General features: G+C 46.2%; 1 protein-coding gene across 1 annotated transcript in view; it reads right to left on the bottom strand.

The window, feature by feature from the left end:
• Positions 1-7,812: 7,812 nt before the first annotated feature.
• FAS (Fas cell surface death receptor) overlaps positions 7,813-24,141 on the bottom strand; it is a 29,661-nt gene continuing 13,332 nt past the window's right edge. The window contains exons 3-9 of the mRNA XM_034662402.1: positions 21,195-21,332; positions 19,912-20,020; positions 15,787-15,845; positions 15,564-15,632; positions 14,285-14,346; positions 13,825-13,849; positions 7,813-12,920 (exon numbers count right to left, since the gene is read on the bottom strand). Of these exons, the coding sequence (XP_034518293.1) occupies positions 12,634-12,920; positions 13,825-13,849; positions 14,285-14,346; positions 15,564-15,632; positions 15,787-15,845; positions 19,912-20,020; positions 21,195-21,332 (749 nt within the window). The 3' untranslated portion in view covers positions 7,813-12,633. The remainder of the gene's footprint in view (positions 12,921-13,824; positions 13,850-14,284; positions 14,347-15,563; positions 15,633-15,786; positions 15,846-19,911; positions 20,021-21,194; positions 21,333-24,141) is intronic.

Genomic DNA, 24,141 nt, shown 5'->3' with positions numbered 1-24,141 from the left:
AAGCTCGGGAACCCCACTAGGGCACAGGGGAGCCCACGCTGCTGCACAGTGCACCTGGGGTTCAGCTTCTGGTCCACGGCCTCCTGCCTGTGTGGGGGTCACGCTAGAGCCTCGCCCCCTCCTCGCTGGATGTCTCTGTGCCCCGAGCAAGCTGCAGGCAGAGGGCTACCGGAGCCGGCACGATGGTGAGCTGCTGGAGCTCACCTTTGCAAGTACGCTAAGGGCCCTGCATCGGTGGGGGGGGGGGCTCAGGCCCTGGTGGGGTGCTCTGTATCGGGGAAGGGAAGGATGTGCAGAAGCTCAGGTCGAAGGGGGTCAGGGGTTCCAACGGTGGAGGTCTAGGCCACCATGCCACGGTGGCCTCGTGTCCACGGAAGCCGGGCAGGCCCCCAGCTCGCAGGTGGGAGGTGGTGCAAATGAACTGCAACTGGGCTTGATGGGGAAAATCCCTCCCCGCTGGGCTTTCTCAGAGTCTCCTGCCCCCAGATCTCCAGCTTTTGCAAGCGGCCTGGATAGGGAAGTTGTTTTCCTTTCAAGAAGGGGGTGTAATAATCATTTCCCCCAGGCCAGAGTGTAAAGACGAAGCGGGAGACCGGATTGACCAGCCCAGCCCCTGAGCCTCTACACTCTGTGGGAGGGAATCTCCCCGGGGCAAGGAAGGGTTTTTCCACTTCTTGTCATAACCCACTGTGGGGATAGGGTGCCAAGAACTGTCCCCAGCTGTGGGTTGTGACAGCAGGTAGAGGCCTTGTTGGGAGAACAGCTGCAGGCCTGCTGCCCCTCGGCAGTCTCCCACCCCATTCTGGGCTGATAGAACTTTCTTTACTTGCTTCTTTGGCTGACCGCCGTGGGCCCCCTTCCTCCAGGACGCCAGCTGCGCTGGGTGCGCGTGACGTATCTTGGGCATGTTCACGTTTTCCCCTTAATATCAGATTCTGGTTTCGTACTTTTGTGTATTCAAGTCCTAAGGCCGTCCTTCCTGCACTGTGTTCTCAAGTGCACGGGCGAGCTCAGGTCTACACAGCAGGAATACGTCTGGTTTGATCGCTGGGAACAACTCTTTGGAGGGCAGTGCCTATGGAACCGTCTCGTTTTTGCCAGTGAGAGCGGCTCTCCGGCCACAGCGCCCTCTTGAAACCCCTCCACCTTCAGGGTTCCGGGGGAAACTAGGTTTGAACTTGTTGCCCCCCCACTTGATCTCCTGCTTCTGGGAGACTGGAAATTGGTCCGGACAGAACAGGTGGTGCAGGAGGGCAAGCAGAGTCTGTCTGCACGGGGTGAAAGGTCAAAGGAGAAGCCAAGCACAGCTGAGGGTTCTCTATAAGGGTAATAAAGGCTTCTTTTTTTTTTTTTTAAGATTTTTATTTATTTACTTGACAGAGATAGAGACAGCCGGCGAGAGAGGGAACACAAGCAGGCGGAGTGGGAGAGGAAGAAGCAGGCTCACAGCAGAGGAGCCTGATGTGGGGCTCGATCCCATAACGCCGGGATCACGCCCTGAGCCGAAGGCAGACGTTTAACCGCTGTGCCACCCAGGCGCCCCTCTTTTTTTTTTTAATGATTTTTTATTATATTATGTTAGTCACCATACAGTACATCCCCGGTTTCCCATGTAAAGTTCAATGATTCATTAGTTGCGTATAACACCCGGTACACCATGCAATACGTGCCCTCCTTACTACCCATCACCGGCCTATCCCAATCCCCCACCCCTGTCCCCTCTGAGGCCCTCAGTTTGTTTCTCATAGTCCATAGGCTTCTAATCCCAGGGCACGGGACTCGCTTCCCATACCAGATCCATCCTTCGCGGGATTGAGCTACGCCTACCATGCACAACCAGGCGTGTGTGTGTGTGTTTAAAAAATGAGTTGGTAACGATAGGTTTAAGAACAGTATCTCTGTATCCATTTTGAGCCCTGCAGGGGCGGGTGTATGAGGCAAAGGCTAACTTTTTTAACCTTTACAGATTCTGGGCTTTTCTTGTTGGCTTCCAGAGAGACCATAAGCCGTGGCTTCTTCGTGCTGCCCAGAGCTGGTGTTCTGCTCTGCTGTGGCTGGGATGCGTGTCCTGGGAGCTGAAGGAGAAAAGAAAGTTTCTTTCCCACGCTGTGAGATCCCCGCAAACCTGCCTCACTGTGTTGAAACGGGGCAAATGCAACAGAGCTCTCGGTGACGTGTGTCTGATCGTGCATTCTTGTCCCCACAGTCGCTGCCCCCTCTAGTTATTGTATCTGTCTGGGCTTTGTGGGACCTCAGAGCCACTGGCTGGGTGGCCACTAGGTGGCCTGGTTTGTGTAAATATGACGCGTTGGTCTTCTCTGTGTTCTTTTGGGGTTTTATTATTTACAAACTTCTTTTTGTATTGAGAAAAATAGCCAAAGCATCTTTGACAAAAGGTCCTGCTGCAGGAAGAGAACCTGGGACAGAGCCTTGTCGCCCCTCTTGAAGTGTGGGGGCCTTGAACAACCCTTTCTCTTGGGTTCCCCTTCCCCTATTTCCTATTTGGGGCCAGATCTTCTGTCCTAAAAATTTGATTCCTACCCTATCCCCTCTTCTTTTCCCCCTCTCCCCCTAAAAAAAAGGCCCCCACACACATGAACCTTTAAATCCTGAAGAAGCTAAGAGCACTCCATCCCTTGTTCCCAGTCTCCTGTGTCAAGACCAATCCTTGCTGTGATTCGTACCAATACACTTGTATTTGGATGGATCAAACCTGCTTTAGTCTCTTAGCTTAGGGTAGGGAGAAGCAGAAGCAATGAGGGCAGCCTTCCACGTAGAAAGTATGGTCAGGAGACCAAGAAAGGGAAGATGAATGTATATCCAAGTCACTCAGGAACTTCGGTGCAGGTGCAAGAAACTTGTGTCAAAGTGGCCACAAGATTGTTTATTTATTTATTTTTCACTGAATTTTTAAAAGATTTTATTTATTAGAGAGAGCGTGCGTGCGCAGAAGGAGGGGGAGGAGGAGAGGGAGAAGCAGGCTCCCCGCTGAGCAGGGAACCTGATGTGGGGCTCCATCCCAGGACCCTGAGGTCTATGACCTGAGCCAAAGGCAGATGCTTCGCCGACTGAGCCACCCAGGCGCCCCTGAAAGATTGTTTAATAGAAACCAAAGGTTTGTGGTGTGAAGTCTTGAATTTATGGGGAGGGGAGGAAGTGGGGGAGAGACTGTACTTATCTGTTCATTCCCTGATCCCCTCCCTCATTTCTGACCAGTAAAAACTTACTGGTACTGGAAAACCACATCAACCCAGAACCACTGGAACGAGTAGCCAGATGATGGACATGAAATCCTGCCCCACGACCTACGATGTTGGTGCTAAGTTTTTTCTTGTTATCCCTCACCAGGCTGAGGAAATTCCCTTTATTTCCAGTTTTGTAGAAATTCCATCATGAATAGATGTTGAATTTTGTCAGTGCTTTTTTCACACAAGCATATAGCATAGTGCATAGTAATCACTCGGTTAAGTTTTTTCCTCCCTCTAAAACCACTTTTTCTTTATTTTTCCTTCTGTAACGTCCTCATTAGTTGGCTGGCCAGCATCGAGTGGTATGGAAATAATCTTGTTCAGCTCGGGGCAGCTCCAGACCCTGCATCTGTGAACTCGGCTGAGGCTCACATTGGGAGTGGAGTGTTGGAGATACCCAAACCTTGGCAGGGCTGACCCAGATATGTCTACCTAGAGAAACCATTCCCAGAACACCCTGTTCTCCTCCAGTCCTTGTCCTGGATCTCCCATTCCTCAGCCACCTGGAGACATTCTGTTCACCCTCGGGGTACCACTTTGGCAGTGCCCAACTTCTAGGGCACTGTCTCCTTGCACTTCCCCACCAAGTCTTTTTTTTTTAAGATTTATTTATTCATTGGAGAGATCGAGAGATTGAGAGAGAGAGAGTGCGTGCTCACAAGTGGGTGGAGGGGCAGAGGCAGAGGGAGAGAGAGAGAATCTCAAGCAGACTCCTCGGTGAGCACAGAGCCTGACTTGGGGCTTGATCCCACCGCCCTGAGATCATGACCTGAGCCAAAATCAAGAGTTGGACGCTTAATCAACTGAGCCACCCAGGCGACAACCCCCCCCAACCAAGGTTTTAGTTCAAGGTTAAGTAAGTCAAGTAGGAGCTGAAGCGCTAATGCCCGTAGGGGTTAAATGTCTTCACTTTCTTATACAACACTCACATTTTAACAAAATGAACGATAACATTTGTGTTTTAATAAAGCAATTTACCTCAAAGTGGTAGAATACTATGCCTGCCAAATGGATGTTAGGTTTTTTAAATACTAAAAAGATATTTTTATATTTATTAACATGCAACAGCACCCATAACCCATCTTGAGTAACAATCAGGTTAGAAGCGTACGTGGTAGGTCACGTTTATTTAACTCGATGTCTGAGCAGATATCCACAGATTCGTGAGAGCCGGTACCTCTGGTTGGTGAGACTGGGTTAACTTGCACTTTCTTCCTTACACTTACCTGTATTACTTGAATTTTCTAAGAGACTATACAGGCTTCAAGATTTGGGGAAAAATCATGACTGCATTTGCTGGCTTGTACTTCACAATCATAATTACAAAAAACAAACAAACCAACAAACCCCTCAAGGAGTCGTTTGCCCCTTTCGTTGCTTCCGCGATGAATTAGGGGCTGACTGGCTCTCTAATTTGTGTGATCACGTGTGCAGCAAATTTTTCATAAATCCTGACATGTGGGAGATTGGTCAGACCTCACTCCTACCTTCCTGCTTGTATGCTGACGAGCTGTGTATCAATTTCAGTGAGAGGGATAACTGTAAGAACAGGTGCCATGTTGGAGTGAGCCCGGTGCTATACCAGGTGCTTTGCACAATCGTCTCTAATCCTCTCTACAGAAGTGGGGGAAGCGTACCAGCCCTGATAAGCAGATGGGGCCCCAGCTCTGACACCGTCAGAGTCAGAAAGGTGTCTTCAGCCCGAGACCCCGGGGAAGCACGTGGTCCTCATCAAAGCCTCAAAAGAGGGTGGCGTTTGACCTTCGAAGGTGGAAGAGAGAATTCCACGTTCAAAGCAGTCCAAGCAGAGGTGCACGGGCGGGGCAGGCATTAGATCGGGTGCCGGACAGCTGAGTTCCTTAGCTTTGCTGGGGAGACTTTGCAGATGTGACGGGCTGGGCTGGGAGCAGGCTGAGGAGGACCCGGGTGCCAGGTTTCGGAGACAGATCTGAAGTTCCTGCCATCTAGGGGCGCCTGGCTGGCTCAGATGGAAGAGCAGGCGACTCTTGATCTCGGGCTCGTGAGTTTGAGCCCCACGTTGGGTGCAGACATTATTTAAATAAATAAAACTTTTAAAAAAGTTCCTGCCCTCCAGAGGGGGAGCTATAGAGCGCGGTGGGGGCGGGCCTGGGAGGGCGCCACAGAGGACAGCAAATCCTCGGCTGCTGCTCGCACTCGCGCGTCGTCCGCCGGGTGGCAGGGACAGGTTTCCCGCACCGAGGGCTCTGCTGTCCCGTCACCCTTGCTGCCGCAGCAGGGAGCGGGGACGGGAAGGGAGGCGCATCCTTTCACCTGTGCCCGTGCCCGTGCCCCTGTCGTAGTCTTTGACTGCCTCCTAGTGGCCACTTGGCTGCCTTCTCCTGCAGACCTGTTTTTTAGCTCTAGCTAGTTCTAGCCCCAACAGCCCCGGGGGCTGGCAGCCCAGTCCTTGCTTCATGTGACAGCCGAGGCATGGCTTTGTGTGTGGTCTCCTGGAGCACCCGTTTCGAGGGTCCCGTGGCGACCTTCCTCCCGCACCAGCATTGGGCGCGGCCTGTGGAACCCTGGCGCTTGAGGTCCGTGTAGGAGAGCTCTGTTCAGCGCTTACAGAATGTGCTGGACACCGTTCGATGCGCTCCCGGTGCGGTAGCTCACTCCCGCTCCGAGCAGCACCACGCGATGGCTACTATTCTTCTAGAGGTGAGGACGCTGAGGCCGAGGGACGTTAACTGACTCGTCCAAGGGGCCGGGTCCCAGATGCAGGAACGGCAGGGATCCAAATGAGCCGTCCTCAGAGCCTGCTCTCTTAAGTCCTTTTCTGCCCTGAAGGACCTGACAGATACATACATATTCGCAGCAAGTCAACAATTTCAGGGCTCCTGCTGGGGTTACAGGGGGTCCTGAAGGCAGTCACTATGACTTCAGGAGACGCGAGGCTTTGGGGGAGATGGTGACCGCCCCTTCAGGGAGCTAGGGCTTTAGCTGGACCTTTGAGGAGGGGCGGAATTTGGCGAGATGTTTCTTGGGGCAGGAGCAGAGTGCAGAACATTTTGACTGAGTGATGTGTGTTTTTTAAGAAAAAAGTTCAGCCTCCCTGTAGAGTGAGTGATCAGTCACTCATTATAATTTTTCTATGGAAAGGCAGTCACAAAGCAACACAAATGACTTGATATACATTTATTCCTTCATTCACTGATTCAGTCAAAAAATATTGATTGAATGAATACCTGCTCTGTGTCGATCGTGATTTCTGTCCCCAGGGGGCTCTGGCCTAGCGAGAGAGGGACAAACAGCTACCTGGGGGGCAGGACATGTGAATACCTCCGAGGTGCCTGGGTTAGACCGCCTCATGGTGGAATTCCGTAGCAGGTGGCATTTAAAGCTGAGACCTGAGGGCTAAATTGGAAGCAGGGGGACAAAATGGGGAAGAAGCAGAAAGCAAACACCCAGAGGCAAAGATGAACAGCAGCTCTGAGGGACAATAAATGATTTGACATGGCCGGGGCTTTGGACTGGATGGGAAGGTGTTAAGAAAGGGTGCTAGATCTCTCTGTCGAATAAATAAAAAATCTTAAAAAAAAAAAAAAGGGTGTTAGAAAGGCACACATGCCCACATCTCACAGGACTCGCAACCCAAGTATAGACTATTCGGGAAGCAACGGGAGTCGTGGAGGATTTTAAGCAGGGAAGCCATACAATCAGATTGTGGTGGCTGCTCTTTGGAGGATGGATTAGAAGTGCGAAGAGTGAAAGTGAGACATGTCAAGACGGTGTTGCAATAATCCAAGGAAAGAGGGTGGCCAGGGAGAGGGCGGGGCAGCCAATGCTCCATGGAAGTGCTGGGTTCCAGAACTACTTACACATCAGGCCAACAGGGCCTGGTAACAGACCGGGGTTGGACAGGAGGGAGACCTGCCAGCTCCCCTCACGGAGAATGTGGAAGACAGAAGGGAAGGAACATGACAAGAGCATGGGGAGGAGGAAAGGAGGAGAATCAGGGTGCAAAGAGGCATGGGAGAGAGGGGAGGGCGTACAAGAAGACTTCGGGGTGCAGAGCTGGGGGGGTGAGGGCGAGCAGGAGGAGGGGAGTGTCTATGTCCCCAGTCTGGTTTGGGAGCTCCTGCAGGGCCCGGCTCCATGCGTCTGGGATTGTGGCCTAGTGGGAGCCGACAGCGGATGACTGGAGGCACCTGGGTCCCAAGGGGGCTGATGTCACACTAGACTTGTCTCCTCTTATTAATAACATCACTTGAAGTGCTCACTGTCGGTGCCAGGAAGCCATCCCCTCCCTTCAAACACTCCAGTGGAAGGAGGGAAGATACGGATTGGCCTTTACTGACAGTACATGTCTCCGCCTGAAGCTTAGTTTGGTGACTAGAAACGAAACATAGGACTTTAAAGCTGGCAGCAAAACTTCCAGGAGGCCCTTACATGCACTTGCTTTCATAATAAACTGTTTTCTTCTACTTAAAAAATGCCAGGTCAGCAGTATCTGAGCAAAGTAATTCCCCCCCCCCCCGTGGTAACACCCAGTAATATCTTCAAGCCTCCAGAAACATGTGCCAATCAATTTATATTTTGCTTATTTAAGCATCTGAAGTGGGTTTTTTATTACCATCTTTCAAGGTACAGAGCCAGGCGCTGTGGTACATACTACATACACACTTTATTTAGTCCTCATAAAACTCAAAAATGTTGAAACTTTTTTCCAATTTTATAGGTGGGGAAAGTAAGGCTCAAAGAGATTAAAGCATTTGTTTCTACCATTACAGAGAAACTCAGTATTTAATTCTAGATCGGTATGACTCTTGATTCATCACTATAGTAACACTCCGGTCCACCCCAAAACCCCACCACCTCTTTCTGTTCTCCTGATTCTTGCCAAAGGGTCCTATAGGACTGAAATTGACCCGAGTTACAAATGTAACTCAGAAATTAAAACAAAACAGGACATTGTTTCTGATCTTCTAGTGACAAACACGAGGCCTTATAATTACTACAGAAATGGAAGTTCATTTCTTGGGGGCCACTCCCTCCCCATCTGAACAAACAGCAACAATATAGAAACCATTTAAGAAGGAAAATAAAAGGCAAAGTCAAGCTAAAGCGTGAGATCAAGGCTTCCCTGCAAGATGGTGACCTGGGCACATCTGAAAACCCCATGACAACTGGCTGAGCCAAGCCACCCCCAGGTTCATGAGTGAACCTGCAACAGCCCCAGGGTCACCAAGGGGTGTGGTTCCCCAAACAGCTCTAGAAATCCTGGCCCAGCCCTGGGGATGCTGATAGGCCTGGTTAAAGAAGCCACAGACTACTAGACAGGGAGAGGTAAAGGTGAATGCAGAGAAATGGGGGGGGGGGAGGAATCTGTCATTCAGCGTGAACCTACAAAGTTCAAAAATGCAGGAAGAAAATGACACGGGAAAAGCCAACCTGCAAAAGCAGCACGGATGATATCAGCACAGTTAAAGTGGAGATAACAAAGCACACGTAAAAAGGACTTTGAAATGACGATGTGTAAGATCCCCAAAGACATAAATAGTACGATAAGATCTGTTAAACTATAATAAACTGTCCATGAAGAAAAGCAGAAATAGAACAACGGGAAATGTGAAATGACCGGAAATATTCAGGATAAAAAGCAGAGACAACAAAAAACATACTTCAGCGAGTAGAACATTCTAGTCTTACTATGAAAAAAAGTTAACTGGGAAAGAGCAGTGAGGAATTCCCCAAAATAAAACCTAGAGAGACAATTATATTAAAAGATCAACATAAAAATGAAGAGACGTGAAGAGTAACTCAAGAAACTTCACCAGAGGACGTGAAGAGTTTCAGAAGAAATCCTTCTGAAGGAGAAAAGAGCTGGGAATTTTCTAGAAATGACGAAACATTTCAGACTTCTCTTTCTGATGGAAAATTTCCTCACGTGAAGATAAGTCCACATTGAAACTCATAGAAGTGAGACTTCAGAAAGCCAAGGACAAGGGCAGGGGAAGCTTTGAAAGTTCTCAGAATTAAAAAATAAAGCTTGCCTATGGAGGAGTGATGTTTAGACCCGCAGAGGACATCTCCTCGGCAGCCACAGATGTAAGAAGACAGTAAGTTAGTATTTTCAAAGTGCGGAGCGAAAACTGCAGGTGCCCTAGGATAAAATTCTATCACCAGATAAATCACCACTTGGGAGTGAGGGCGGAAAATTCTCCAGATGGCATTGACCATATGCCTTATCCAGATGGTTGTGCAGAAACGTGATGGTTCCACAGCAAAAAAGCGTCTGATGCGAGCAGACGTGGGAGAACCACATGTGTGCCCCAGATCATCACGGAGTAAGCAAGGCTCTCCCCACGGTCTGACCTCTCCTTCTCCAAAACCTGTTCTCCGCAGCACGTGACTGACACTCCTGCCCAGGACGCCCGCCACAGAGAGGACCAGGCTGGGTTCACCAGAAGGAGGAAACATGGCTCAGGTGATTATGGATGTGTGAGCAGTCATGGTCGGGTGAAATCCTGGGGGAAAGAGCCCTCACACCAACACCAAAGACCTTTCCAGCTTCCCCCTCTCTCCCCAAGGAACCCAGCGTTCTTGGCTGGGACGCACTGAGTGGGCACGCGATGTTCTCTACCTGGGCTTCACCTTGCAAAGTAAGGCTTCTGCTTCTGGCCATGAAGGATAATGAGGACCAGACTTGCTTTTCCGCTGTCTACAACTAGAAAACTGGACAACAGGTGGCCCACACTGTGATCTCTCAGGGGAGAGAAGCCAATGAGGTGTGTCCTATGAGCACTGAGACTTTCTGCCCAGGGGCACTTTCCAGCCCACGGGGACACCCTAAGCAGGGCACAGTCATCACTGTGAGTTGAGGAGCAGAGACTGGAGCTCGGAAGGCTGAGGCTCCAGGCTTTGCAGTACAGAGTTCTGGAGAGAAGGGAGCTCCCCAGAAACAGGAGCTCCAGAGATCAGAACAGTGGTTCTCTGGCGTCTTGAGCCAATCACCGTGTGCACGTGCAGGGCGAAGTCTCCAAGAGCTGGGCAAAGACCAACTCCCAGGCACTGTAAACAGCATAATTCTTAAAACTGACATAGGGATGGAAGATGTCAACGTTCCAACCAATCAAAATGAAGAGACCCTGCTGAACAGACCGGGGAGTAGCAGGGCTAAACCAGCCAGGGGGTCCAGGGCTTTTCGACCTACCCTCACGGAGACATGACCTGAGCTACGTGAAACAGCAGCACTAGCCATACGTGGCTACTGAACCCTTTAAACGTTGGCTAGTCCAAACCAAGATGTGCCTTTAAGTATAAATAAAGTACAGACCAGATTTGGAAGACTTTCGTATGAAAAAAATGAATGTAAACTATCTCATTAGTAGTTTTTATATTGATTACATCTTCAAATGAGAATACTTCGGGAATAATGGGTTAAACAGAATATATTATTAAAATTAAATTTGGGGCACCTGGCTGGCTCAGTCAGTTAAGCGTCTGACTTTGGCTCAGGTCATGATCTCAGGGTCCTGGGATCGAGCCACAGGAAAGGCTCCCCACTGAACGGGTGTCTGCTTGTCCCTGTCCCTCTGTCTCTGCCCTTGTTCCTGCTCTTCCTCTCTCAAATACATAAAGTATTTTTAAAAAATCAAATTTAAAAAGGGGGGGTAGTCCAGTGGTCACAAAGTAGCCAGAATGGAAAGTATGCAGGAAAGAGCATTTTTCAAAATCTCCATTTAGCTTTCTTACCAATAAAACCTACCCTTTGAAATATTTACTTTCTTACCCACGTTCAGTGCCTGACATATAATCCTGTTGTAACATATCAAATAACAAATAATTGTGTGCTGTTTGGGAGAGGTGTTCTTGGCAGTAACATCCTACGGAGGGAATTAAGTAACTACTAAGAGGGATTTAGAAAGGAAGTACTTTCTGAGAGACCCAAGAGAGAATCAGAGATTCATAACCGGGTTACATTTAGCAACAGTTAGAGGACAGGGAAACAAAAACAAAAAGCAAGGCCCCACCAGAAAAGAGATAACCAGAAATGCCCAAAATGTGATTTTTATGAAATATTTTATATTTCCAAACATAAGGAAAAAATACCTTCCATCGATGGAGGCCCATTAGGTGGTTCTAAATATCTGCCTTTTTTGTTTGTACCTGTCTTCCATTTATATCCATATAAATAAAATAGTATTTATTAAGATTCCTATTTAATACAAACTTTTAGACGTGTTTAAATGGAAAAGGGGAGGAAGGAGCAGAGGGGAGAGGGGCTTGTTTGTGTCAGAAGCGACAGGGAGTAACAAGGGCGTCCCTAAAGCCTGGAGATGACTTCACCCTTGCTATGTATGAGCTGCCCTTGTAGTGACAGAGGTCACATGGGGGGTGACTGAGCATTTTGGGAAGAACAGGACAAAATAAGAGTCTACATTGTCAACTTCGGTGGGATGCTGGGCTCCCGATATGCCACAGAGCCACCTTCTGAAAGAGCAGTAGTCTCTCCAAAACAGGCTAGAGGTTTCTACAGGCAGCCCTGGCTTTTAGGGGATCATTATGTGTTTGCTAGGCAGCAGTTCTGGGTGTGAAGATGTACAATCAAGAGACATACTAGAGAGAGAACGGGGAGGCAACAAAGCCCCAGTAAGACTTTCCTGAGAAATAAGTGGATTATCCCAATCCAGTAAAATGGCATCCGAGTAGAAAACATCCAAGCCTTGTAAGTCAGTCTGCTTTCCTGCGTGAATTCAAAATTGAAATATTTCACACGGAAATGCCAACGATATTTGCAAAGATCTTTGAGATAGACCCTTATCAAATTCTGCACTCAGATGTACACGCGAGCTTGCCTCGGATCCTCTCCTCTGGGAGTTGCGAAATTCACAGACATCGTGCAGTCTCTGGAGTCATCGTGGAGCTGGAGAGGTCATGCAGAAACCAAGTAGCCTTGCCAGTGATTGTGACATTGCAACAAAAAGTCGCAGCTTCTGTTGACTCATGGAATGGAGTCGACCTGCGGGGAGACATTTGCATTCCCAGACGCCGATTCCGCTCCTGCCCGCAACCTCTCTTAGACACTAGAGCATGCTCCTTGTCTTTTGTCCTTTGCACGCAACTTGCACACATACTGCGACATTGCTTTTACTTTTAACCCTGTCTGTCTTCCCGGCATCCTTGAGGTCAGACTCCTGAGACCTTCAGAACCTGTAAACAGATTAGCTCTACACATCTAACAGATGAAATGCACACCCTGTAAAAAGCCAAGCAACGTTTATGGTCCACAGCTGGTCAGAACTTATTCAAACACTACTTTTTCTTTCTATTGACTCGTATATACTCAGGACGGAGCGAGTTGTTTTCCACTTTTGGCCAAGCTTTGTCTTCTATTTTCATGTTTGAAGTTTCCATTTTCAAGTTAGCTAGTAATGTCCCTCTGGATCATTTCTTCAATTCTCTCTGCTAGTGCACAAAAATTGGCTTTTCTGAGGCCTCTAATTAAATTGCAATATGCATCTTTCTTCCCGTGGAGTTGATACCAATTACGGAGCAACTGGACTTTCTGTTCCGCTGTGTCTTGGAGATTGTCATTCTTGATCTCATCTATCTTGGCTTCGTTGATACCATTCTTCCGAACAAATTCTCTGACTTGAGTTATTGTCATTTGTTCAGAAACACTAGTGATATATTTACTCAGGTCGATGTCTGAAAAATAGAGGACAGTCTCTGAAAATTTGTTTTTCTGAATGGAATTCGCATTATTGAAAACCATGTTTATTTCTCTTCTAATAGTATTAAGAATACTGGTTCAGTCCTAGAGATTGGAAGAACTGGTCAGGGGAAAATGAAAACAGAATCCTCCCCTGCCCCTGAGCTTTAATCCCAGCCCCTCCTGAGTCCCCAGTACTTTGCTCTATGACGTGAGCAAGACATATGACATCTCTCTATCTTCTTTTCTCAGCTATAACATAAGAGGGTTGGAAAAGATCACCTCTAATGTTCTTTATGGATCTGATGATTAGTGACCCACAAACCTAAAAGGCAGGCAAAGACTTTAGGATCTTCTCTCTGACTCACAGGCAGAGAGCAGCACGACTGAATGGAATCACGTAATACACCAGAGCCAAGAATACACCAGGATTAACCACGCCTACAATTCAGCTTATTCAGCCCCTAAATCAATTTATTTTTTTCCCCTTTTCTAAAATTTTTTTTATTTTTTATTTTTCCATAATAATATTTTTATTATATTATGTTAATCACCTTATAGTACATCCCTGGTTTTTGATGTAAAGTTCGATGATTCATTAGTTGCGTATAACACCCAGTGCCCTAAATCAATTTAAGCAGGAGTTCTATAATACACCTGTTTGTGAAGGAAAATTCTCCTGTCTCCGATTGCTATCCCATTTATTTTTAACTCTGAGTATTAGTTATACATTCAAACACACTGTCTGCTAAACCCTTAATGGTGAGCCCAATGAGCTATAAGCTCGAGGAAGAGACCCCACAAGAAGTCACCGAAATTAGCAACATTATTTTACTCTGAAATTGGCCTGTTAACTCCCAAGGAAGCCATCTCCGTGAAACAGAATGATAGAAGCCTTACCTGCAAAATTTATTGGCATCATTTCCTGGGGGAGACAAAAAAACGGAGGGAAGGAGCAAGATAAATAAAAATATATTTATAATATTCTAAATGTAATTGTCTAATTCTTCCTTAATACTGAAGGACGTACAATCAGTAGCTTGATGTATAAGATTAGCTAGATGATGTGATTAAGGATTCTTTTCCCCATCAAATTTTTATTCTGCAAAATTCCAGGCTTGCCAGAAACTAAGGAGTCTTAGCTTAGCACTCTCCTGCTCTTTGTTAATTGACTCTCATGCACTTTGTGTAGGAATGTCCTCTAAACTGGGCACCAAATCTTCATCCGTTCTTGATGTCCCTCTAACCCATGCACACGCATTCAAGATAAATGTTTGTTTGAAAGTAAGGAGCAAATACAAAGCTGAATCATGACTCTCTCCGTTTTCTTAAGGAAGCGGATGCATGTTTCAACACCTACAGTGGCTGAGCCTGTGGATCGACGGACTTCATGGCTTTTCTTCCTGCGCCGTCTTAACATCCCTGGAAGATCAAAGACATTTCTGTCAGACTCACATCTCAGCCTGGTAGGAAGCCCGTGAGAACAGACTCTCGAACTAAGTGGGAGAAGGAAGGAGAAATTCGCTGAAACTTAAAGTGACCAACACCCTAAGAAATCCCACCCCGCGAGGTCAAGTGTTCTAGAGATAGGTCACATTTTGACAGAGCCATCCCGTGATCACACACGGGCCTATAGCATGAAGCTGGCTTTTGATTTATCATTTGGCCACCACTAGTCCCTGTCACCAGAATGGAATTGGGGGACGTGCCTGTGGCGGGACGCAGAAGCCAAAGGATACGAAAAGTTGGCATTGAAGGCCCAGTACATACAAGTACATACAAATCCCTATAGTGCACACACTCAGTGCGTGTGTGCCTTGAAGTCAGTATGAAATGAAAGAAAGGAGTGGACACATCTCCAAGCACAATGATCGTGTTTAAGCACTGAGTGTTTTTAGCTTCCAAAGGCAAAGTGACCTCTTTATCTTCACCTGACCTGGAGAAACAGTGATGGGTTCCAACGGAGAAGGAAAAATTAGATGCCTCCGAGTTATTAAAACTTGACACCCCTCTGTGTTTTAGGAGTGATTTCAAGGGATTTTTCTATGGTCATCATGACCATAGATTTCAAGGGATTTTTCTATGGTCATCATGATGATGGCCAATTTGGGCTTACCTGTTGACTTTGCTAAGTAACTCTAGCATAGATTTCATTGCCACAGTATTTTAAGTTAAGGTGGAGAAATAATAATAAAAACACAAAAACCATGGAGTCTGAACAAGGGAGAGGGAGGCCCAGAGAGGACAAATTTATCAAGTGTTCTCTGCAATCTTTCCCGGGAAGATCCTTGCTCCTCGTGCTCTTTATGGGGCCATCTCAACGAGCAGTCAAGGATTCCATCTGATTCCTGACCAGCTCGGCTGCTGCCGGGGTGAAAACATACCCTTGTTCATAAGGAGGATGGGAATATCCGTTCCGAGCCCCAGAATGATTGCTCAAAAACAGTAGCCGACGGGTGATATTATCTAGTTCTTATCCGCTCTCAGGGGGGCATTTCGTGGCGGGAATTTAACAATATAACAGAAGTACCTACCTGGCAGGAGCATTCGTATGGGTAGGAGACAGAGGGGAATTCTTGTGAATAGCTACTTCCCAAATTATTTCAATCTGCAGTTGTTTGAACAAAGTAAGAACTTACACCAACATATTAGTGCAGCTATAAGAATCGGGATTAGGACACAAAACCACAGAAATTTGGAGCTGGATCCTGTAGGTAGAAACATTGAACATTGAATGTGAAAATAAGCAATCTTTAAGATTAAACAGAGTACTCTCAAAGAATCAAAAGGGATTGGCTTTTCTTCGTATTTTACAGTAGGGATGAGAGAAGGGAGATTGTCATCATAAAAAGAAATAATAACCTTCTTTGCATTTGGTATTGCTGGTTGGTGTGCAACTCTCAAGGATTCCGTGTTCACACCTAAAAAAAAACACACACACACAAAAAACAAAACACTAACAAGGGTGCCTCTCATTCGCTTAAGCGTTCAGCTCTTGGTTTTGGCTCAGGTCATGATCTCGGGGTTGTGAGATCAAGCCCCACATCGGGCTCCTGCAGTCAGCGTGGAGTCTGCTTGGGAATCTCTCTTCCTCTGCCCCTGCCCCTCCCCCCACCACACGCACGTCTGTGTGTGTGTGTGTGTGTGTGTGTGTGTGTGTGTCTTCCTCTCTCTCTCTCAAAATAAATAAATAAAATCTTTAATAAAATACAGAGGAAATTCAAAAAGCCTGGTGGACTGACTCCTTGATCATCTGCAATGACACATTCTAAAACTAGGGCCATTTCATTCATCTTTGCGTCTCCGGCAAACATCATCCCTCAAATATTGCTAGATTAGCATCTAAAGTTGGTACAAATTCATAACATAATTTGGATGTTTGGATGAGAAGTATCCTAAAGAGTAACTACGTTCGTTTTAAAATACCAAGAGTTGGGGTGCCTGGGTGGCTCAGTTGGTGAAGCTTCTGCCCTCAGCTCAGGTCATGATCCCACATCATGGGGATCGCGGCCCACATCGGGCTCCCTGCTCAGCACGGAGTCTGCTTGTCCTTCTCCCTCTGCCCCTCCCCCTGCTCATACTGTCTCTCCCTCTCTCAAATGAATAAATAAAATCTTTAAAAACATAAAATACCAAGAGTTAAAGGAAAGTAATAAAATATTGACAAATAGGAAAAAGGATGAAACAGACAAAGATTTGAGATTGGTAGTAAACTACACTCTTAAAATCATAAACTGCCCAAAGCTATTTCAAAACACTCCCACTGACCAATTAAATGAATGGACAGCAGCCCCTGCCCATGATACTGCTTAGAAAGCTTACCCAGCCCGCCCTCCGAGGTTTCCCCTCTCAGCATCAGGTGGAGATCAGGACACTCAGGAGGAGAATCCTGGGGTTTCCTTCAGACAGTCAGACTGTCAGCTTGTCTAAATGATAGCCTGGTTTAGCCCACTCCCTAACCCCGTGAGCTTGGGTACGTCACTTAACGACTGCGAGCCTGTTTCCTCATCAATAACAAGGAGATTACATTACAATAACAAGGAGGGTTATGGTGAGAAGAAAATTAAATTGAGACTATGAGGTATTTAGAACTATTATTACAGTGGTCCCTTGAACAATGTGGGGGTTGACTTCCTCAAAACTTGACTACTAATAGCATACTGTTGACCGGAAGGCTTCCTGATAACACAAATGGTCAATTAACACGTTCTGTATATTACATGCATTCTATACTGTATTCTTTCAATGAAGTAAGCTAGAGAAAGGAAAATGTTACTTAAAAATCATAAGGAAGGGGTACATGGGTGGCTTAGTGGGTTGAGCATCTGACTCTTGATTTCAGCTCAGGTCATGATCTCAGCGTCATGAGATGGAGCCCTATGTTGGGCTCTGCACTGGGCATGGAGCCTGCTTGGGATTCTCCCTCCCTCTCACTCTGCCCCTATCCTCCCCACCCTGCTCATGCTCTCTCTCTCTCTCTTTAAAAAATAAAAATAAAGGGGAGCCTTGGTGGCTCAGTAGTTAAGCATCTGCCTTCGGCTCAGGGCGTGATCCCAGGGTCCTGGGAGGGAGCCCCACATTGGGCTCCCTGCTCTGCTGGAAGCCTGTTCTTCCTCTCCCACTTGCCCTGCTTGTGTTCCCTCTCTCGCTGGCTGTCTCTCTCTCTGTCAAATAAATAAATAAAATCTTTTAAAAAATTAAAATTAAAAAATTAAAATCATAAGGAAGAGAAAATACATTGACAGTGCTGTACTGTACTTGATGAAAGAAACCGCATAGAAATGGACCCACACAGTTCAGACACATGTTGTTTAATGGTCAATGTTTATTATTATTATTTTAGCACATTAGTCCCTCCCCTGCAGTCCCTACTTATGCTGTCATCATGAGTCACTCTCAGCCATGGGGTGGGGGGTGGGAGCTAGAAGGGAGAGAATAGGTTAACTGCACATAATTTTAAATTTCTAGTCAATAAGAGACAGAAGGCATCATGTCCCTACTTCTCAAGTCAACTAGGTGAACTCCTGAAAGTTTCCCAAGGTGAAATACAAGTTTAGGGAAGGCACATGAATATAATCCTGAATGTTTATATTGGTACCACACAGTATCTTACGGAGCACAAGCTACTTTACAACACATATCACCCAGTCTGAGCTTCACAGAAATGAGGTGGATAGGAGATATGAATACTGTTTGCTTCCCATGAGTGAGGGAACGGATGGATGCTCAGAAGGGTTCAGTGACCTGCTCAAAATCACCCAGTTAATCAGAAGATCAAGATAAAAAGCTTCTGCACAGCAAAGGAAACAGTCAACAAAACTAAGAGGCAGCCCACGGAATTGGAGAAGATATTTGCAAATGACACTACAGATAAAGGGCTGGTATCCAAGATCTACAAAGAACTTCTCAAACTCAATACATGAGAAACAAATAATCAAATCAAAAAAATGGGCAGAAGATACGAACAGACACTTTTCCAATGAAGACATACAAATGGCTAATAGACACACGAAAAAATGTTCAAAATCATTAGCCATCAGGGAAATTCAGATTGAAACCACACTGAGATACCACCTTACGCCAGTTAGAATGGCAAAAATTGACAAGGCGAGAAACAACAAATGCTGGAGAGGATGTGGAGAAAGGGGATCCCTCCTACATTGTTGGTGGGAATGCAAGTTGGTACAGCCACTCTGGAAAACAGTGTGGAGGTTCCTCGAGATGTTAAAAATACAGCTACCCTAGGACCCAGCAATTGCACTACTGGGTATTTACCCCAAAGACACAGACGTAGTGAAGAGAAGGGCCATACACACCCCAATGTTCATAGCAGCATTGTCCACAATAGCCAAACTGTGGAAGGAGCCGAGATGCCCTTCAACAGATGAATGGGTAAAGAAGATGTGGTCCAGATATACAATGGAATATTACCCAGCCATCAGAAAGAACGATCACCCAACATTTGCATCAACATGGATGGAACTGGAGGGGATCATGCTAAGTGAAATGAGGCAAGCAGAGAAAGACAATTATTACATGGTCTCACTCATTTGTGGAACATAAGAAATAGCAGGAAGATCGGTAGGAGAAGAAAGAGAAGAATGAAGGGGGGGGTAAACAGAGGGGGAAACGAATCATGAGAGACTATGGACTCTGGGAAACAAACTGAGGGCTTCAGAAGGGAGGTGGGTGGGGGATTGGGATAGGCCGGTGATGGGTAGTAAGGAGGGCACGTATTGCGTGGAGCACTGGGTGTTATACGCAAACAATGAATCATGGAGCACTATATCAAAAACTAATGATGTTCTGTATGGTGACTAACATAACATAACATAATAATATAATAATAATAATAATAATAATAATAAAAGATTAAGTGAAATGCACAATCAGGTTTTCTAACTTTGGGTCCAAATCGAGCTCTTTTGCATGAAAGCCAAGGCCTTTCATGATCTGGCCCTGGGTCCTTCTCACTAGGCTGTGGCCAGGTACTCTGCTCTCTGGAGTGGCCGTCAGTCTGTCTGCAGATGCTACCCACTGCCTGAGATGTCCTGCCCATGTGCACACACCTTTCCTCTCTCAAGACTCCCACTGTGTGTCCTATCTTCACCCACCCTTCAGGCAGAGCTGGAATGCTCTCCATAGAACTTGTAACAGCTTGAGCACACGTCTCTTCTGGTGCTTGACCCCATAACCATTGCTTTTCTTGACTCTCTCTGCCTCTTGCCTGAGAGCTTTGATGCCAGGAACGCGGCTCGCTTTTAACACTTGCTAGCTAAGGCAGCGTGCACGGTATCAAGCACTTAGGGGTGTTCAATAAACGTTTGGAGACTGGACGTTTGAACGAATGGACAGTTATGTAGTGGCTTGGAGGCAAAGCAAGACTAGAACCCCCATTCTTGACTCTCAGCCAGTGCTGCTGCCCGAGGAAGACACGGTCTGTCCAGGTGTATCTAGCCTCTTGATCGAAGAAAGGTGAACACTTACGTGGTGCACGGGGTACAGTGTCCGCATTCAGAGACGTTACAAAAAAAGTTTGGTTTACACCTGCACTTGGTATTCTGGGTCCGGGTACAGTTTTTTTCCACTTCCAAGCCTAGAAAACCAGTTTGCAGACTATGAATTATAGCAGCTGGGGAGCAGGGGCTGCAAGAGATTTTGACATCTACCGCTTAAGTCAGACACCTTTTGCAGCACGGGTAGCGTGCGCGTGCAAAACAGGCGACCCAGAAGAGTTTTAAGTGGACAGACAGTTCAGCAACCAACACGACCCCACTTTTGCTTAAAGAGCTCCCCCGTGCCTCGAGAGCACCTGGCTGCTTGGGTGTGGCTTGTGGACCACCAGCATCAACCTCGGCTGGAAGCCTGTTAGAAATGCAGAATGTCAGGGGCGCCTGGGGGGCTCCGTCGGTGAAGCCTCTGACTTCAGCTGGGGTCGTGATCTCAGGGTTCTGCGATCGAGCCCTGCATTGGCCTCCCTGCTCAGTGCTTTCCTTTCTCCCTTTGCCCCCTGCCTCCGGCTCATGCTTGCTCTCTCAAATAAATGAATCAAATCTTAAAAAAAAAAAAGAAGAAGAAGAAGTGCATATCAGGCCCTACTCCAGACCTAGTCAGTCAGACCAACGCCAAAGCCCTCACTCAGAGATTTTGATTTAATTGCTCTGAGGTGGGAACTAAATGTTGACATTTTTCATAGCTCCCTGTGTGATCCTAATGGACCACCAGGGTTGAGAAACATTCCATTAGGGTCTGAATAGGGACAAGAAAAGCTTTATGTCCAGACATTTCTTGATATCCAATGAAACTGGGAGTATTTGAATCTGGGCTCTCACGTTCATAGAAATTCAGGCCCCCAGTTGGAATTATCAGGACAAAGTGGATCTCCAAAGGAGGGGGAGGGGGAGCATCCCACCGACCTCTTGAGTTCCTCTTTCCTCATATCAGAGGCTTCTGAGCTCTTGCTGGCTGTAACCAGTGCACCAGTCAGGGCAGGAAAAAAAAATTTCTGCCAATTTGGATAGCAGCTGATGAGCCCTGTTCACCACGTTCACATTTAGTCATTCCGGGAGAAATGCCTAGATTTGACCCACAAATGTCTAGATGGGTGATTAGCTTGGTACCTGGTCCTGCTTCACTCCAGCAAGCTCCACCCTGCCCTTTCCTCTATGCCGACACAGCACCAGACTAGGTCCCAATTTCAAATTGTATCATAAGTTGTTCCACATGGAGTACCATGACTGGTCTTTCTGATTGCTTTTTAAGACACTTACCATGCTCTCCATCGCAAAGTGTGCATCTTCTGCATTTATCAGAAAAATGCTTCTCCTCCGTGTACTCCACCCCTTCCTGGCAGAGCACACATATTGATTCACCCCTCTCAGACTTGCAGTCGCCCTCTTTCCGTGTGCCTGCCCAAGAGAAAAACGGAGCAAGCATTGAACTCGAGGAAGACAAGGACATGGAACAGCGTGGGATATGTGCAGGATGACAAGGGACTGGGAGTCAGGATTGTCAGACTAATGATAGATAATTACGACGGGAGAGAAGGTGATTCTAAAAATCATGTCACCAGGCAGAAAGCGTCCTAAGACAAAAATCTCAGTGACTCAGAGAATACGCCTACAGACTTAGGATGATTACCAATGGGAGTATATACTTTTTAAAAGGTTAGAACGACCGAATGCACTGGAAGAAATGCCTCTAGCAACTTTCTTTGCAAGGAAGGCAGAGGTTTGTATTCGTTCCTCTTTCTATTCCTTTGTCAGGACAGGACAGAGGGCGTTTTGATGGGAAGGCATGAACATATTTATAACAAAATTTATTATCAGGTGGGCTATCCCAATCCACATGATTGTAAATAATATTTGCATTTGCTTTACTTGTCAAATAAAGGGAGTCACTGCATAGGCGTTCAAAGCATAAGTAGACAACAATGCTTTCTCCTGAAAATTCATTTACTTAACAAGTGTTTACTAAATGCTCCTTTCCAGGAGCCAGAGATCCTGCAAGAAGGAAGGCAAAGCCTAGGTCTGCAAGGACTTCATGTTTCCAGGGAAGAAGTAGGGCAAGCCTAGATCAACGTATGATTGTCAAGTGGTGGTAAGTGCCTTGGAGAAAACTGGATTACGGCAAGGGGATGGAGGATGAAGAAGAAAGAGACAGAAAATATGAAGGAAAATCTAAGAGGAAAGGCTTGCTGGGGGCTGTCATTATTCACAGCGTAACCAATTAAAAAGACTAGGCCGAGTCCAATCTGCCCCACACACGTGTGCAGCAAAAATAATTGATGCTCTTTCCTGGGGACAGCACTTCCTTAATCCTCGTAGCATTCTATCCAAGAAAACGAAGTACTGCATAAGCAAATTATGAAACTGAAACAGGTACGATATAGTAGGCAACAAAGAAGACGATAGTTGTCAAGAGAACAAAATAAATTGTGAAAACCCAGAACCAAATTCCAATACCAAGCATCACCGAGCGTCGGAGCTGTGTAACATCATAGCGATGTTTAAGAACACCGAGCCATAGTGCAATTTCGTTGGCCCGCCAGGGGTATGATACTGGCTTCTAAACAAATTGGCCCCTTTAACGAATTACCTTGCAGAATAAGACTAGCACAATGCCTAGGCAGGCCAGTAGACACGGGGTTTTCTCTCCTCCAATGTACACAATTGATCAAAACATCAAAAATGAGTGGTTGCTTTCTTTTCTTTTTTAATTAGTTTTTTTTTTTATTTAAAGAAAGAGCGAGTGTGTGTGAGGGGGTGTCGGGGCAGAGAGGGAGAGAGAATCTCAAGCAGACTCCCAGCTGAGCATGGAACCCGAGGCGGGGCTCGATCCCACGACCCTGAGATCATGACCTGAGCTGAAACCAAGAGTCACCGCTTAACCCACTGAGCCACCCAGGCGTCCCTGAGTGGTTGTTTTCTTGAAAATGAGATTTTAAAATACATTTGTTTCTGATTATAATAGTACACATGCTTAACATGGAGAACTTGGAAAAGTTAGGGAAGTATAAAAAGCATCTATACGTCAACCACTCTGAAAAGATTCACGGTTCTCACTTTGGTGCATTCTTATGCTTGTTCGCCCATGTATACATGTGAGCATATGTGCACGTAATATGCACGTGTGTGCGTGTGTAATGTACGCGGTGTACCACAGAACCGTTCTGACTGGATAAGGTGATGTGATGAGGACTTTCTGATCAGTTAGTCAAAAATGTTAGTTCATGTAGGGCAACGTTGAAAAAAATACTATAAATATTTTAATTTACGAAGTATAACCGTGAAATTATTGGCCAGTCTTGTGGCATAGGAGAAAGTAATAAGAATTCCAGATTCTTCCTCAGGTAGGTGACATTCAAAATGCCTCCTTTCTTGTTTTTCTTTCTCTTCCTTCTTCCCTGCCTCCTTCCCTTTCTCCCTCCCTCCCTTCTTTCCTTTTTTCCCTTTTTTTTTTGATGGAAACAAAGCCTTACAGATACCAGTAATTTGTATGACAAGTTTTCAAGGGTTTTCTGATTTTTCCATTTATTTTGACCTCATCTCATTCATCAACAATTCTTTTAGCAGCTCCCCCGGACTGAAATCCTCCAAACAATCAAATGAGTGTACATAGAAATAAGATCTGTCTTTTCTCCGTATTTGTATGGCATTGGTTTATATAATAGTTAAATTACATATTAATATCACAACACCAATGAGCATAAAGACTCAGAAGCAATTTGAATGGTGATAAGCCTACAATTTAACAAGAGGGAATAGAAGCAGAAAGAGGAGTAGCGTGAGTTGGACACCAGCAAGGCTTCTTAGAGATGGAGCAGAGAGAGTCAGTTAGTCCAGTAGGCAGATCAGTTAGAAATCCCTTGGGAGGTGGGACTGGCGTGGCTCAGGAGATTAAGCATCTGACTCTTGGTTTCGGCTCAGGTCATGATCTCAGGGTCATGAGATCGAGCCCTGCATCGGGCTCCCTGTTGGGAGTGGAGCCTGCTTGAAATTCTCTCTCTTCCTCCTCCTCTCTCTCTCTCAAAAAAAAAAAAAAAAAGTCCTTCAGGGAATTTATACATTGAGGCTCATTTCAGAAATATATGAGAAAACATGATATAATTATTGGAGACATTCAACTTTTGAACACTCCACAATGTAACTAACCAATCCCACATCACTGAGTGTCACAATGGAGTGTCATGAATACAACATTTTCCTCTGACTATTT

Source organism: Ailuropoda melanoleuca, chromosome 6 (assembly GCF_002007445.2).
Source record: "Ailuropoda melanoleuca isolate Jingjing chromosome 6, ASM200744v2, whole genome shotgun sequence".
NCBI classification, from domain to species: domain Eukaryota; kingdom Metazoa; phylum Chordata; class Mammalia; order Carnivora; family Ursidae; genus Ailuropoda; species Ailuropoda melanoleuca.
Note: the sequence above shows the minus strand (reverse complement) of the source record. Positions and strands in the feature narration are given on the sequence as shown.